This window comes from Zeus faber (assembly GCF_960531495.2).
Source record: "Zeus faber genome assembly, chromosome: 8".
NCBI classification, from domain to species: domain Eukaryota; kingdom Metazoa; phylum Chordata; class Actinopteri; order Zeiformes; family Zeidae; genus Zeus; species Zeus faber.
This window is the reverse complement of record NC_137195.1, coordinates 6,011,606-6,029,490: the sequence shown is the minus strand read 5'-3', so window position 1 is coordinate 6,029,490 and position 17,885 is coordinate 6,011,606. Positions and strand designations below refer to the sequence as shown.

The window sequence follows — 17,885 nt, the reverse complement described above, 5'->3', positions numbered from 1 at the left end:
TTGGTTCCAAGCGGACAGGGGCCTCTCACGATGACCCCTGAGCAAGGCATCGGTCAAGCTCCGGAGCTGGTCCCTGTGGCTGACCGCTGGATGGGTCGAACACAGGGAGCTCACCTCCCGCTGAGGGCTTTTAGGCGTCCAAATGTGTAAGTACAGGGGGCGCGCTGGGAAAACGAAACAAAATACTTGTAGTTTGGTGCTTTCCACCGACACCCGCAGTTTTTCCCATCTCCCTTTCTGCAGATGGTCGGATCGGTGGTTCCGCTTCCACATTAACCTGCCCTTCAAACTGACCCTCAGCCCCACAGCGCGGCGACGGGAACAAACATCCAAACACGCAGGGATCCAGACTGAAACCTTTATTTCATCACATAGAAAACATTTTACTGAGCCTGAAGTCCGATCATCCGGAAAGCGCTAAACGGAACGACGACGACGACCACAACAACAAAAAAAACAAAACAAAACAAAACAAAACAAAAAAAAAGACAATAGTTTAAAAGTCACAATTCTCCCACTTGACTTTGCATCAAAAATGACCCATTGCCCCGCAAGGTCATCGCTCACATGGAAATCAGATTCAATTTAGCCTGGATTACAACCAGAGCTTCAAATTTGCACTGTGTCTGTGTCTTTTTTTTTTTTTTTTTTTTTTTTACACTCCGGTAACAAATCAGTGCCGAACAAATTGTAGGAAAAGCCTTTTTTTGATGAAAACCCTTTTGTGGGACTTGACGTGTAATTAATTTGGCGGTGAACACAAAGGGATTCCATCAGGGACTGCAAAGTGCTTCAAGGAATGCAAGGCCACCGCTCCTCCGTGAAGTTGTGTACGCATATGGATGTGCGTGTGCGTGTGCGTGTGTGTGTGTGTGTGCGTGTGTGTGTGTGTGTGTGTGCGTGCGTGCGTGTGCGTGTGTGTGTGTGTGTGTGTGTGCGAGCGTGGGCGTTCAAATCCGTCCTGATTCTGTTCCCTCCCTGGCGCTCACATGACGGGATAGCTGGCCAGGTTGGCGATGCCACAGAGGTTGCCGCGGTTACGCGCCATCAGGATGTAGCCCTTGTTGCCCCAGCTGTCGCTCCAGCTGTCGAAAACGGGGGAGAAAAAAAAAGAAATAAGACAAGAATTTAAAAAAAAGGAAAGAGCTGGAGAAAGAGAGAGAGATAGTGTTAATAGTATTAAGGAAATTATTACTGCATGCCACTTTTATAAGGAACTGTAAGGTGAACTTAAGCCAGCTTCGCACCGAATCCGAAAAAACGACAACGTGGAACCGGAAACTCCATTTATTCCCGTGACACAGGAAAAGCTGTGACGCCTTGAAATTTCCACGAGCGGAAGTTTTTTTTTATTGGAACTGGGCTTAAAACGGGCGGAATAACCTTGGACGTCACCACATTCACCATCAGTACATCTCTTTTCATCATATACAGTCCAGGGTGAGTTGTGTGGGTTGGGTTTTTTTTCCGCACTTTGCAAACTCCCCAAAACGCTGTGCAAACTCCCCGCTGCTGTAGTGAAAAGAATAAAAACAGCTCTCCCGCGATGACATGTTTTTTGGACGCGAAACTCGAACGCAGCTCAAGCGACGGCCACTAGGGGGACGACCGACACTCGGGTGCGATTACGGATTCGGTGTGAAGCACGCGTCACTGTAGACCAGATGCTTCTTGTCACTAGGTAGCAAAGAGCGACCTCATGTTAACTTGTGTACATACAGTATATATTTATTATCTAATTTAATTTCTCTTATCTAATCTCTTTCTTGACTGCAATGTTTTTTTCTGTCTTAATCTTATCTTATATTATTTTATATTATCTGATCTTGTCTTATTTTATCTTCTCTTTTCTTATCTTATTTTGTCTTGTCTTATTTTATATTATGTAATCGTGTCTTATTTTATCATATCATGTCTTATCTTATTTTATCTTATATTATCTTATCTTATATTATTTTATCTTATCTTATTTTATTTTATCTTATCTTATCTCAAAAAAGGAAGCCGGAGGAGGTACGTCGTCTACACCGCCACCAGTCCAGCGGCGTTTCAACTCATCCCGAGACGCGGCGCAGACGCGGCGTCAGCGATCTGGGACACGGACGCCTCTTATCTGCTGCCCGCGGCATATCGTCTCATTTGGGGCGGCGGCCGGTGCCACCTGCTGCCGCGTCCCACCTGTTCTTGACGATCCAGTACTTCTTCCCCTTGGGCGTCACCCCGAAGCCCACGGCCAGCACGGCGTGATTGATGTCGTCGGGGTTGCAGTTGTGGTCGTAGTACACGCCTGGACGAACGGTGGAGAGAGGGAGAGAGAGAGAGAGGGAGAGGGAGAGCAGGGGTGACAGGGATGGAAAGACGGAAAGGGCGGAAGGAAAAGGGAGACTTTTTTTTGTCATTTCTGAAAAGTCAACTCGGACTGAGCGGCGCCGGTGGGGTCGTGGGCCTGAGATTGCAAGGCGGTCGGAGTCGACCTCCACCCGAGCTGCCGCGCTGACGGACAACGCGGCCACAGAACAAAAAAAGAAGCTCTGAACTACGGAATATTATGAATATGATAATCATTATATTTTTGCGGCGGCCTAAATCCCCGCCCCACCTCCGCTCCCTCCACGCCCTCCTCGGTCTGTTCCCCTCAGCCTTTCAGCAGCCCGGGTGACCTCTGACCTCTCTGGTAGAACTGGAAGGTGCCCAGCGTGGCGTCGATGCCCACGGACACGGGGCCGGCCTTGAACAGCGCCACGGCCAGGGCCCGCTCGTCGCCCACGGGGATCTCCTTGTAGCCTTTACACTGGGCAGCCACGCCCGACACGTTGAACACACACTGCTCGTCCTGCAGGCAAGATAAGAGAGAGATAAAGTTGGACGAGATAAGAAAACGTGAGATGAGATGCCTTGACCTTGACCGTCAAGGTCAACTGCATTGCAGTTCAATGAAAAATGGATGAGATTAATCGATGCCATTATGTGTCATAAGCTGTAACTACATCTTTTTTTTAAAGCATAAAACATATCCCAAATTAATTTTTAGAACTTTGTACATCTTCTTTATAAATTTAAAAATGAATACATTATTGAATATTATTGTTTAAATGTAAGACCAATTTTAAATATTATAATAATAATAATGACAACAATAATAACAATAATAATAATAATAATAATAATAATAATGATAATGATTATTATTATTATTATTATTATTATTATTATTATTATTATTATTATTATTTTCATTTCCTGTTTTGGGGTTCAAGAAATTCTGAAAACAAATTGGTCAAAGTTTTGTGCTTGAAAAAATAAAATCTGTTATTGTAATCTGTGAATTTGTTAAACCACACTCATTAAAGTGTCTTCCCCTGTTCATCCCTCATTTGGAAATGTCACGTCTGCTTTTTTTGTCACCCCATTTCCACGTGATGTACTTCATTTGCCATTTCAAGTTTATCAGGTGGCGTCAGTTCGAGAAATTGCAATGAGATCGAAACCCAACCATCAGCTGCTCCTACTTCCTTCTTGTGAAAAACAAAACCCAAGTTTAAAAAATGACTGCATGCATTTGATATACACCCATTCAATCATTTACATTCCCACTTCCCTTTTAAAAGGCGCATGAAACTGCTTATTGACCAGATTTTCTGGTTTGCAGGTTTCACATATCGTGTCTTGACTAATTTAAATTTGTTCTTTTGTTTTGCAGAACCGCCACAGCTTTAGAGAAAGGAGAAGTCATTGGTCTTTTTTTTTTTTTTTCAACAGATAATGTGTTGTAATGCCAAGCCAGATTTGGAAACCGGGGCAGATATACAACAATATGGTTACTGTCTGCACTCGAGTCCATTAACACCCTGCTCTTCTATTTCCGTTGTATTGGGCTGTACTTTAAATGTTTAGATTAACAGTCAGTTTATAAATGACTATGAGCTTAAAGTACAGATTGTCAGCTTCGATTCGAGAGTATTTACATGAAGATTTGTTTTTACGATTTGGAAATAAAAACTTTTCGTGCGTAGACCCCTTTTTCGGGTAATCAGAACAAGTTGGATGGACAACCAAGCACTATTCTATTGTTTTTTTTATAGGGTTGATATCTTTTGTGTGAAGTGACTTTTTTAAAGGTTACGACCCTTCGACAGCACCAGAGTTTTCAATACTGAACCCCATGTTCTCTTCCAATTACTATGTGAGTGATTGTTCCCAGTGCCTTGCTCAAAGGCGACCACACAGCAGCGGTTTCCCACTTGTATCCAAAAATCCAACACCTAAGCCAGCGTTTCCCAATCTCTCTCTCCGATATAGTTGTGCTTATTATTATGGCCTACTCATTGCTGCTACTCGGTCTGGAACAGACGTATAATTGCGACCTTGCAATTTTGATCTTGCAACACCAGTGATAATATTTTCCGATATTTATTTATTTAAAGTTGAATTAGACATTTTTTAGAAATTGTATCCTGGCGCCCGGGTTAAAAAACACTGTCCTAAGCAACCACTGAATGTTTTTTCCTGTTCAATTCCGCCCATGTTGTGTATGGGCCCAGTCCCGCCGTCATGTCACCTGTCCCACGTAGGGGTAGATGTCGTCTGAGTCGATGCCTCCGTTTTGGGACACGTAGCTGAAGGCGTTGGTCATGTAGCCGCCGCCACAGCCGTTGTTCTCCGTCACGCAGTCCACCAGGTTCTGGGGACTGAGGTTAATCAGCTGCCCGGTGGTCTTGGCCAGCTGCCCCTCCAGGGCCCCGGCCGAGCTGAAAGCCCAGCAGGAACCGCAGGAGCCCTGGTGTGGAGGAAATGGAAGAGGAGGAGGAGGAGGAGGAGGAGGAGGAAGGAATGAGTAATTAGCATGTTTAACCAACAACAGAAGAATTAAGAGAAAGCCACACAAACATCCAATAAACTGAAACAAAATGACTGCAGTAGCTCCATCTGAACACCAGGGGTCACAATCTGGCAACTTTGAAACTGGAGCTTCACACAAATAAATTGTCTCGATAAAATGTATTTATTTATGTATTTATTTGTTAACATATATTCAAATTTGTGTACTGGATAATAAAACATGCAAATACTATACAGTCAACCATGCTTTGTGTAATTTAGGGGGTTCTATTTGTGGTGATAATATACTTATAAATAATATAATATAATAATGACTCGAAGTGGCACTCTCTCTCTCTTCCCTTTGTCTTTCAGCTGCTCCCGTTAGGGGTTGCTGAGTCACCCCTATATATATATATATATATATATGCAAGATAACTTAAGATTAATATTAAGCTTAAAGAAATGAAACAAAAAATTGACAGTGATAAAATAGTGAAATGACTAAAACCTGTGCAACTCTCAAGTTTAAGACTTAAGATGCACTGTACAGCAGTATAAAAAAAAGGTCTTCCTTTCTCCATTTAATATCAATCCAGTGGCTCCAATGCTCTTATTACCCATCGTCTTATTATAAAAAACAAACTTCCTGGGTTTTGTCCACTCTTTTCCTTTGCTAAGTGGCGGCGCCTCCAACGTTGCTCCGAATCGCCTTTGCAATTAAAAATAAAAGAGATGGAAAAAGAGATCAGTTCACTCGAGGGTCTTCCTCGAGCTGCGGCCGTTTGGTAAAATTGCTTACGAGGAGCAACAAAACACGGTGTAATCATCACAAAAGGAACCGGGGGAAGAGACGACGGTTTGCAACGCGGCCAATCAATCTGCTGCATAATGCATGGGCGTCAGGCAGAGGCTTTCATAACAGGTCAATAAATCCCCCGGTTCATCACACACCGCTCACATGCACGGTCCAAAACCGCCTTCCCAGAATTGATTTTCGTTTTGGCGATTCAGCTGCCACCCTAAAAATCTGATTAGTACAGCAGGATGATGGTAGGAATTCAGTGCCTTGCTCAATGGCTGTTTATTTTCATAAAATTGTCCTAAATTACACTTTAAACCTTTCTTTATCTTATTTTTTTTGGGGGGGGGGGTTGGGGGGGTATTTTTTTCTTATTTAGCGTGTACTAACAGTAGTCCTGCGGAGTTTCCCAAAAAACCTTAGTGGGTGCGATTTAGTGTCATGTTGTCAGTGGCGGCCAGTTTGAAATTGCGTGATTTAATTATGTCGCTTTATTATGTCGCTTTTTTTCTATGATTTTATTCTTCTTTGCTTCAATATGTCTTGTTTGATGGCCCTTTGTATGAAATGTGCTCTATAAATAAACTTGCCTTGCCAAAAAATATATATCATAATAAATAAACAAACAAACAAACAAACAAGTAAATAAATAAATAAATTAATAAATAAATAATGATGATGATAATAATAATAATAATAATAATAATAATAATAATAGTAATAATAATAATAATAGAGAAGAAGAAGAAGAAGAAGAAGAAGAAGAAGAAGAAGAAGAAGAAGAAGAAGAAGAAGAAGAAGAAGAAGAAGAAGAATAATGTATAGGGATAGACTATTTAAAACTTTGGATTTCTTGCTTAAACATGGTATAATTATACACGGTATACCACACAGTAAACATTAATTTTACTCAGTTATCCAGACTGGTTTAGCATAAGTAAGTGTGCAGGGGTCAGAGTACACACTGACGCACTAATTAGACAACATGGCACCACAGTGCGGCTCATCTGCCTGTCAGCGCGGCACAGATGTGAGCCATATTTAAATGTGTTGTACCTGATGTCCCGCTGAACCCGATAGCCTGCGTTCACATCATTAAATTTGACCCGTAATGATGCATTACATCTCGTAATCGAAAACGCTAGCTCGTTGTCAGAAGCGGACAAGCGAGGCTTACGCGACGCCGCTGCCACTGCGAACGGTTCCCTTCTCGGTACGGTGACGGCTGCGAAACGGCAAAAGGTCATCGCCCCCCCCCGGCGGAAAATTCCGCTTTAAATGTGGAATTCCAAATCTTTACACGGCTCTGCGGAACACTGCGTTCCGACAGCGGTGATCAGCGTACGGTTCCTTTTGAGTGATGACCTGATCTGTTCATAACACGAGCGAGTGGCGCCATCTTGAGACCCCATGTAGAAACTGCAGTGGACGACAGAAGCGATGCGGACATTCAAGACATCAGGACATGTCCACTTTTACATGAATAACCGTAAATAGAAGCGTCATTCCTGGGGTAATTTGGCTCAGCTACGTTGCTGTCCACTGTCCACTGTCTTAGCGGTGGCTCCAAGTCATACGATCGTCTCAAATCAATCTATTCTGTGTGAATTTTTATTTTGTAAGCAGCGGTGTAATAAGCCCAGCAATATGCAGCCTCCATGCAGATGCTGTTGCGGATTTATTTGGTTATTTCCTCCACTCCATGGGGGTCACCTATACTTCCAAAGTCCTACGCCACATGACGTGACCTGTGTGTGTGTGTGTGTGTGTGTGTGTGTGTGTGTGTGTGTGTGTGTGTGTGTGTGTGTGTGTGTGTTTGTGGCGTGACCTTCGGCCTCTGACCTGGTTCTTGACCTCCGTCACCATGCCCTTCTTGCGGTAGTCGATGGACTTGGGCAGCTTCTCCAGTCTGTCCCCGAAGGCGGCGGTGAAGCTGCGGTCCCGGTTCGTGGGAACCTGGAGGCCGGTCATCTTCTCCGTCACCTCCTCTGATGTCTGGGCGGAGAGAGCAGACGGGGGGGCGCTTTGAAGATTACGGATCAGGAGGTATTTATAAATGAGGAGAATCGCCATTGTTGTTCAATATATTGTGGTAGATTGTATCACGAGCCCTGTGTTATTGCGGAGGTGGAAAATCTGGGTTCAGAAAGTGAAATTCCACTCCGGGATTTTGGGTAAGCTCTGTGGATTTGCGATCGAGTATCAACCCAGAGACCAGTGCAGGGCTGGAACAAAACCATGGGAACAGGGTTTTTGTATTCCGAACCTGGACTCATCCACCTCTGGATTATTACTCCACCCTATAGGTCAAACTGATTTGAGGGGATCAGCTGAACCTAGATTGAATATCACGTCAATGGTGAATCACAAACAACCAAATAATATTAGGAGGTGAATAGACAAGGGCCTCGGCTCTTGGGGCAAGGCCAACTGGTTTGAAAATGCCCTTGTGGATTATTGGCTAACAGTGGGAGTCTGACAAAAGTAATGGAAGTTGAAATGAAATGAAATGAAAGAGTCTTTTTCACTTTTCCCCAGACAGACATTGTCATTATCAGAGCAGGTGAAAGGGTAAGATGTGGGAGAGGACAGAGAGAGAGAGAGAGAGAGAGAGAGAGAGAGAGGACTTAAAATGGTCCATATCTACTTCTTTATCTTTAAAAACACTTCATTAATTGTGGCCGGAGTGATAGAGAGTTCCCTGCAAGCACAGACGGAGAGAGGAACAGGCCAAAACATCGATGGTGGTCATGGTGGTGTATGACGAGCGAAGAGAAGCGAGGAGACGGGAGAGGCTGGGGAGGAGGGGAGCGGGGTGAAGAGGGGGCTCAAGGTGAGAAGAGGAAGAGGGGGATGAGGATGAGGATGAGGATGAGGAGGAAGAGGATGAGGCGGAAGAGGAGGATGATGAGTAAGAGGATGAGGAGGAGGAGGATAGGGAGGAGGAGGATGAGGAGGAAGAGGAGGATTATGAGGAAGAGGATGAGGAGGAGGATGAGGAGGAAGAGGAAGAGGATGAGGAGGAGGATGAGGAGGAGGAGGAGGAAGATTAGGAGGATGAGGATGAGGATTGGTAGGAGGAGGATGAGGATGGGGAGGATGAGGAGGAGGATGAGGAGGAGGAGGAGGAAGATGAGGAAGAGGATGAGGAGGCGGAGGAGGAGGATGATGAGGAGGAAGAGGATGAGGATGAGGATGATGATGAGGATGAGGAAGAGGATAAGGAGGAGGAGGAGGAATAGGATCAGGTGGAGGAGGAGGAGGAAGAGGAGGATGAGGATGAGGAGGAGGAGGAGGAGGAGGAGGAGGAGGAGGAGGAGGAGGAGAAGGAAGAGGATCATGAGGAGGAGGAGGAGGAAGAGGAGGAGGATGATGAGGAGGAGATGACGGAGGATGAGGAGGATGAGGAGGAGGAGGAGGAGGCTGGAAGACGAGAGGAGGCTTTTAAAACCAGAGGGATTCATTAAGACAGCTTAAGGAACGGGGACGTAGGTGAGGGGAGAGAGGGACAATGGCGCCGTCTCCTCTATTTTTGTCGCGTCAAAACACTCATTTGAATGATTTTTTTAAATTTATTTTTTGATCTATTTGATCAAAAAGCTTCTCGCGGGAACGACGAGGGCGGCGTGGCTCACTTTTCCTACGCCGCTGGAAGTGGCGATTCATCCTAAATCCTCGACGCAAACGCATCAACCCGGCGGCCATTATTCACAAGTAAAACAAAAAAAAAGGTGGGAGGCGCTAATGGCGCTATATTTCACCGCCGCTGATTTTCATCCATTTTTGATGCTCACCCTGGATGGATGGAAAAAAACAAAACACCGCTTGTCAAGACCCAAGTCGACACGTACACTTCATCACCTCGGCTGATTTAATGGGTTCCGGGCACCAGCCTTTGTTTTTTTCTGCTTTTTTTGTGTTTTTTGCTTTTTTTTGTTTTTTTGTTTTCGGAGCCAAACACGTCGGCGAGGAGGCAAAGAGGCAGATGGCCTCCGTCTGTGTCGGCTTACGGCGGCGGCCTTTTTAGCAGAGTGAAAGCGTATCACTGGCACTTAGCGGATGCGGCTTAGTGCGTTTGCGACACTGACCCAAAATACTTTGTGCTCTAGGAATCACGTGACCTCACCGGGTGAAGGGACGACGATTAACGCGGGTGCGTGGACAGTTCAGACGAAGTGGGCCGAGCGGAGCGGAGCGGGCGGAGCGGAGCGGGCGGAGCGGGCGGAGCCGAGTCTCTGCTTCCAAAGCATGAACGGTGGAGCGGAGAGGGGAAGACACACCAGCTGTGTCTGGGCTCCATCCTCCCTCCCTATGTGGCAATTGCACTATATACTGTAGTCTATATAGTCAATAGTCTATAGAGTCAATAGTCTATATAGTCAATAGTCTATATAGTCAATAGTCTATAGAGTCAATAGTCTATATAGTCAATTGTCTATAGAGTCAATAGTCTATATAGTCAATAGTCTATAGAGTCAATTGTCTATACAGTCAATTGTCTATATAGTCAATAGTCTCTAGAGTCAGTCTATATAGTCAATAGTCTCTAGAGTCAGTCTATATAGTCAATAGTCTATATAGTCAATAGTCTCTAGAGTCAGTCTATATAGTCAATAGTCTCTAGAGTCAGTCTATATAGTCAATTGTCTATATAGTCAATAGTCTATATAGTCAATAGTCTCTAGAGTCAGTCTATATAGTCAATAGTCTATATAGTCAATAGTCTATAGAGTCAATTGTCTATACAGTCAATTGTCTATATAGTCAATAGTCTATATAGTCAATAGTCTATAGAGTCAAACGTCTATATAGTCAATAGTCTATATAGTCATAGTCTATAGAGTCAATAGTCTATATAGTCAATAGTCTATAGAGTCAATAGTCTATATAGTCTTTATACAGTAGTCTACAATTTGTAAAGTGTACAGTCTACATAGTATACAGTCTATACAGTCTATAGTCAATAGTCTATACAGTCTAAGGTCTATAGTCTGTATACAGTAGTCTACAATTTGTATAGTGTACAGTCTACATAGTGTATGGTCTATACAGTCGATAGTCTATATATTGTAGATTCTATCGTCCAGTGAATATCGTTGACGGTCTATGTAGTCTGCAGTGTATATAATCGATAGTCTAAGTATTGAAGAGTCAATGAAGTCTATTAGTCTACGTCTATTTAGACTATATAGTCTTTATAGAGATCATCCATCTCTCTATCTATCTATCTATCTATCTATCTATCTATCTATCTATCTATCTATCTATCTATCTATCTATCTATCTATCTATCTATCTATCTATCTATCTGTCTATCTATCTATCTATCTATCTATCTATCTATCTATCTATCTATCTATCTATCCCGGACTCACCATGTCTCCCAGGTGGTTCATCCCCAGCTCGTAGGAGTGCATGCCCAGCGCCGCCTCCTGGTTGTGGGCCTCGATCATCAGCATGTTCTTCTGCCAGATGGCTCTCCTGATGCCCTCCTCGTCCTAAGACGCCGTGACACAAAAAACGAAATTTGGCCACACAGGTCTTCACAGGTCGAGGAAACGGTTGAAACTTGATGCTTGTGTGAAATAAAGTGTGATTTTCTTTTAGCCCCTGTGTTCAGATTTTTTTTTCTCTAAATTGTGTCGATAAATAATGAAGCTTTGCTCCAAAGAGAAGGGTTTGAAAAATAGTTTCCTGTTCTGTCTCTGTTCCATCTCTGAAAGGGTTTTAACAGATTCTAAGAGACAGTATTTGCATTAAAGAAAAGAGAGCGTGTCTCAATTGAGGATTTTATCCTATTTTATTCTTCTTTAATTAATTAGTAATGTAAACTTCAAGCTGCATATTAATGATTTATTTCTCCCCGTACTGTTTTGCACTATTTCCGATACCTAGTTCTTATATTCTGTTATCTATTTTTGTTGACCGTGCTACTAAACCAATCCCATAATGTCTCCAAAATTGTATATTCAGAAATAAATCAGGATGAATTCCAGACTTGCACTGTGTACAAATTGTTGACTTTGAATAAAACTTGAACATCTTATAAGAAAAACAAAAACAAAACAACAACAGAATTTCAGAAAGCGACACACCCAAAGTGCTTGGTGAGCCCCAGGAAAACCATGTTCCACTTTATAGTCTTGGTGTGAACCTCACATTTGCATAACTATTATGATTACTTTTCTATCTTGATCTCCATTCCACTAATGGAAAATGCAAATGACGCAGCCGGCAGTTCGCTCCTATCACAGGGATTTAAGATAGAGGAGCGAGTTGGAGTTCAAGTTACTGTACCGTTCAGGGAACCATGACTCACAAGAATTTGATCCCTCAATACTTGAGAGAATTTGCCAAAAATCGAAACAGACACCATGACAGAGATTAAAATGCAGAAAAAAAATAAAAATAAATAGAACCCCGAGGACCATATACAAAATAAAGATGTACACAGAGGAGGGTGACTGAGGCTGAGGATGCACAACAAAGATAATTGCACAAAAAACACATGTGTTAAGAAAATACAGAAATATGACAAAAAACATGCGGATTCATTCACACACACACACACACACACACACACACACACACACACACACACACACACACACACACACACACACACACACACACACACACACACACACACACACACACACACACACACACACACACACACACAGCTGGGGAGTGACCCTTGGCCTAAGGTGAGAAAGATGCTGCAGATGTTTGGTTCAAAGCACAAAACACATTGAGCGACGTCCAAGTATCTTTACATCAGAGACCTCGAGGGAACAACTGAGGAGGAGAGAGGATAAAAAGAGAGGGAGAAAGTCTACATTTCCATTCACTTAGTACATTACAAATTTATGAATACCACACACACACACACACACACACATATACGCACACGCACACGCATGCACACACACACACACACACACACACACACACATAAATATATATATAATTGTTTATTTTGTTTATATTTTATATATTTTTTTAAGTATATATATATATCATTTTAGAGTTCAACTTCAGAGCACAACTATTATTTTCACGAAGAATAAATATAATTATAATTATATTTAAATTAAAACATAATTATTTGTTTGATGAAGTCGAGATGCAACCAAGTGTTGAATTGCTCGTAAGAGGGAGAGATAACTTGAATATTTCTCACACTTCATGTCCTCCACGTCTTAATTCTCTCCTCCCTCTTCCAGGCTGTGATATTTGGGTCACTGCCTCCGTCTACCGCGCCGGTGTTTACGGCCTCGCCAGGATCCTCCACCCCCTCCCCGCTCCTCCCGTCTGTTTTCCTCTGCGACGACCCCCCCGATGATCCCCTCCCCCCTTTCTGTTTGTGTCAGGAGAGCCTCATCTTATCTTATCTTATCTTATCTTATCTTATCTTATCTTATCTTATCTTATCTTATTTTATTTTATATTATTTTATTTTATTTTATTTTATTTAATTATATTTTATCTTATCTTATCTTATCTTATCTTATCTTATCTTATCTTATCTTATTTTATCTTATTTTATCTTATCTTATCTTATCTTATCTTATTTTATCTTATCTTATCTTATCTTATCTTATCTTATCTTATTTTATCTTATCTTATCTTATTTTATCTTATCTTATTTTATCTTATCTTATCTTATCTTATCTTATCTTATCTTATCTTATCTTATCTTATCTTATCTTGTATTATCTTATCTTATTTTATATTTTCTCATCATATCTTATTTTATCTTATTTTATCTTATTATATCATATTTTATCTTGAAGCCTTATCTCACTCTGTGGTTGTGACTACAGAGTATAAAACTGAGTGTAAATGTCAATAGAGTAAATAGAACTATAACTACATAATCACCTGATCGCCTCCGTCCCAATTTAAGGTAAATTTTAAACCAATGCTAGAAATGTTGGGACAAAGTGAATGCAAAGTTGGTGCATTTCAACAAAATGAATCTTTTACCCAAATGTTTATGTACCAATGTCCAACGCCAATAAATGATGTTTGGCAGACTGTGGCAGAAAATGAGCAATAAACACAATTAAATTGCTCATCAAAATGATTCGTCGCCTACATGTCCATGGCCGTGACTCTCCCAAATGTTAAATTTACATTTGGGAGCATTCGACATGTACTGCTGACGTCATCCCGTGACGAGGAAAAGCCAATTCGGGACTCACGTGAGTTTTGCTCCCTTGGAAACACACGTCCTGGGCTGCGCGCCGTACACTCGGCGGCAAAACCAGCGCCACCACACACTGCAGAGTGGACACATTCTAAGGGAGCCGCGGAGTCCGGCGTTTCATCCGAAAAAAATGTTCAATCCTTAAAAGAAAACACATGCTCTAGTCTCGCGGCAGCTTTTTCCAACACAGAATTTGCGGCCTCCACAATGCTTTCCCAGTAATGAACATAGACGGACGCATATGTAAAATCTAGACGGAGTCTGAAGGCTCAACGGCGCTTGTTTCAGGCTTCCGGGGGGGAACAGCACGGCTCAGGGAGAAGAGAAAAACATCCCAAAACAAAAACAAACAAACGTACAAACAAACCAACATTTAACAAATGTGTGTGGCTCATCAATAGTTTTTACCGCAGCAAATGCTTTAACCAACATATTTGACACTCTGACGGACCCGTCAAATCACATACTTAGCTATCGCTTTGATGGCGGGTGGCGTGGGATCCCCATCCCCCGAAACGCCAGATTAAAACGGGAGATGGAAGGAAACTGTCTTTGGAAGGGTTGAATAAATTAAAGCTTTGAAATAATAACCCACCCGTCGGCGCGGGGTCAGACGCCCACAGACGCCGCGTGACCGCTCGGGGCTTCCTTTCCCTCTGTCCCGGTGCTTGAGCGGAACGCCCGCGCCCTTCAGGAATTAGTCTATTTAAACCAAGGTCAAACGGACCCGACGTCTAAAAAAATATATAATATCCCCCCCCCCCCCCCGTTTTTTTCTGAAAAAAATGAAAAAAAATTAAATAAAATAAAAATAAAAGGCCGTGCTTTGGTGTCGAGAGAAGCAGAAAACAAACGGACGGAGGGAATGAGCCACGTTCACAGACGGTGAGTAAACACAAAAGTCCAGAAGGTGAAGTGATGGGTGAGCGAGAGAGAGAGAGAGAGAGGGAGGGAGAGAGAGGGGGGAGAGAGAGAGGGTGAGAGAGGTAGAAATTACAGTGAGGCAAAAGTAGTTTGAAATGCACAGACACACACACACACACACACACACACACACACAGACACACACACACACACACACACACACACACACACACGCACTGACCAGGCCGTTGTATTCCCTCCTGTGCGTGACCTTCCACTGCTCCCACTCGGCGTCCAGCGCCGTCTCATCCGGCATGCGGCCCAGAGCCGAGGCCACCAGCAACAGAGCACAAACACACAGATGCATTCTGGGAAAACAAACAAACAGACAAACAAACAAACAAACAAGCAAACACAACAGTGGCAGCGAAGAGCTTATGTGAATAACAAACACTGAAAAAGAAAGATCCCAGTCTAATGGCTGCCGGTGAGGACATGTGGGTGCATTGGTTTGTGGTTAATATAAGGCGTCATCTCAGCTCCAGTGTTCTGTGCACAGAGACATGAAGCAGAAACACACACGGGACAAGCAGCTCACAGTGTGTGTTATTATCCCTGACTCTCACCTTTTTATCACTTGTTTGGACCATTCCCCAGGTATTACCTGTCGACACTATATGTTTGTATTTCTGTTTCCCGCAAATAGCTTTGTGACAAACCTGTGGAAATTCAAATCCATTCAGTAAATAAATGTGATTTTGTAAAAGACCAAACAGGTCTTTCTGTCTGGAGTGTGTTCTATTTCTGTCTATTTATGTCTTGTTTTGTTTTTTGTTATTCCATTGTAAAGTGTCATTGGGCTTGTGAAAGGAGCTATATAAATCACAGATTTTATTATTATTATTATTATTATTATTATTATTATTAGTTGTTCACGCTACTATGCACCAACTATTACCAAGACGAAGTCAAATCAACAGCTTCACATTCACATCTACACTCACAATCTACTTTTGACATTTTGCTAGTTTCCGTTCTGTAAAATATATTTCGCTTTTGACAGAAATAAGTCGTAGACATGTATAGTGTCTTTTCTATTTTTAGATAAGAGTCGGCAGTAAAAGGCCCACGCAATAATATATTATAATAAACAATACAATAAATATATTTCAGAACAGTACCACGTCTCTGGTTCGAATCACGACTCGGCCAAAGCGAAACGAAACAGGCACGACGATTGTTGCCCTTGTTGCCGTTGGTGTCGTAATCATTTCAAGCAGATTTCACGAAACCAACATCTGGGCGATCGGACGCGTCTCGTCTTACCTCGGGAGCGGACGGTGGGTCGAGGCGAGCGCGTTGCCGGAGCCTTTGGCGAGCGACGGTTTCTGAGCCAGCTCAGCGGGAAACTTTTTATGCACGAAGTTTGAGGAAGTGCCCGGACGCTTCTGGGAGGAGGAGAAAAAAGGGGCCTGTGTCGGGAAATTCACATCTGGAATCCTCACGCACGCACGCAGAGCAGACGCTGCCCGGCGTCAGGTTTCAGTCTCAGCAGCTTGTGAATAAGTTTTCGGTCTGGGCCCCCGTTGGAAAAACGCTTTTTGTTCCAGACTGTTTGAAACGAATACTTGAGCCTCAATGAATATAATATTAAGTAGAAAAAAAAACCCCAAAAAACCAACATAGGATCATAAAGTCACACAAGCACACACACACACACACACACACACACAAACACGCAGTTTAAAGTCACAAATATAGGTACAATTTATTGTTATTTACTTAAAGTGGTAGTCCGTAAGATTATTCTGTCAACACAAATCACACGTTTGATTCTTCATTCAGCTGGCACTTTGTAAGAAGCAGCCATTCAATGTATTTGTGTTCTGCATGTGCTTCCCCACAGGCCGCTGCCTTCGTTGGTTGGTGGCGGGGTCCGCCACTCCCGGCAAGAATGTCAAAGTCGAACACGCGCAAGAAGTGAAATGCACCCGCGGTGAATTCGATAAAGCTGTGAATACGGTGAATTTGACAATGCTTTTGACTTTTATTCCATGACATTTCAAAGGAAATAGCTATGTTTTTTACCTGCTACATTTTTTACGCAGCCGTGCTGCTGTCAATGACTTATCAATCAATGTGGTGATTTAGGATTTCTTATCAAACTATTAGGTCCATATCCTTGAAAATAACTATGACATCACTCAGTACTTCTTGACACACACACACACGCACACACACACACGCACACACACACACACACACACACACACACACACGCACACACACACACACACACACACACACACACCATTAAACTTTAGTTCTTCTCGCCGTCTCATTGAAATTCTGATGCTTTCGCGCATCTTTATTTCTCACAATGTTAAACCAGTATTTGGGCCCAAGAATGGATTCCCTTGATGCTCACTTACGACACACAATGAAATCTTCTGAATATATTGTCCGTGCTCCTCAGCCACAAAAGGACTAGAAGAAACAAAACAAAAAGAAAAACCTGCAAAATTATCATTATTTTCATTATTATCATTCATCATCATCAGTTATGTCTGCAATAGCCATCCAATTAGTCTTGATCATGATGGTCGCTTGCAGAGTAAAATGAGATCAGGGTATCTTATCTCACAATTCTGATCACAAAGATGAATTGACTGGAATAATGAGCAGCGACCATTTCCGCGACCGACCATTTTTTTCTTCTCTTTTTCTTTTATTTCGACTCTCCCGTACGGAAAGCGAGCATTTCATCGGCTGCCGCGGTGACGCGTCGGGATTCAGACGTGCACGCGGTCGCCCATACACGAACAAGAGAAATGATTGAATGGATCTGATGGGAGTAATTACCTGAATGCAGCGCTCACTGGAATGCATGAATAAATGAATGAAGGGTTGAATGAACGACTCCTTCCCGTGTAATGGCTGCTCGCGACGCGATTCTTCTGTACGACACTTCCACACTTTACTCCCATTGTCTCTATCTGATGCCCGTGCATAGCTCGGTGAAGAAAACCTTTTCCGCGCTTTTAACTTGAAGTGCGGCACAAAATGACTGATGGTGTATCAGGGGGATTATAACATTTTGCCAGCCCATTACTCCTACTTCCAAAAGGGGAATTTAAATAATTTATATTTGCAAAGGGTGCGGAGTGGGTTTCTGGTCAGAGCCGAAGT

The 17,885-nt window shown here is 42.8% G+C and overlaps 1 protein-coding gene across 2 annotated transcripts; it reads right to left on the bottom strand.

Moving 5' to 3' along the window:
• Positions 1–344: 344 nt before the first annotated feature.
• Positions 345–16,143, bottom strand: ctsk (cathepsin K). Of its 2 annotated transcripts, XR_013844297.1 has the most exons (9): positions 16,023–16,143; positions 14,938–15,064; positions 10,996–11,118; positions 7,463–7,615; positions 4,559–4,777; positions 2,668–2,833; positions 2,179–2,287; positions 934–1,085; positions 345–899 (listed from the first exon to the last, which is right to left on the bottom strand). XR_013844297.1 is itself a non-coding variant. In XM_080006031.1 (8 exons), the coding sequence occupies exons 2-8, from the start codon at positions 15,061–15,063 to the stop codon at positions 986–988; spliced, it is 996 nt and encodes a 331-aa protein (XP_079862157.1). In that variant the 5' UTR covers position 15,064; positions 16,023–16,143; the 3' UTR covers positions 345–985. The 2 variants fall into 2 exon arrangements, 1 of the variants encoding a protein (XP_079862157.1); XM_080006031.1 differs by having other exon boundaries at positions 345–1,085.
• Between the last annotated feature and the right edge of the window lie 1,742 nt (positions 16,144–17,885).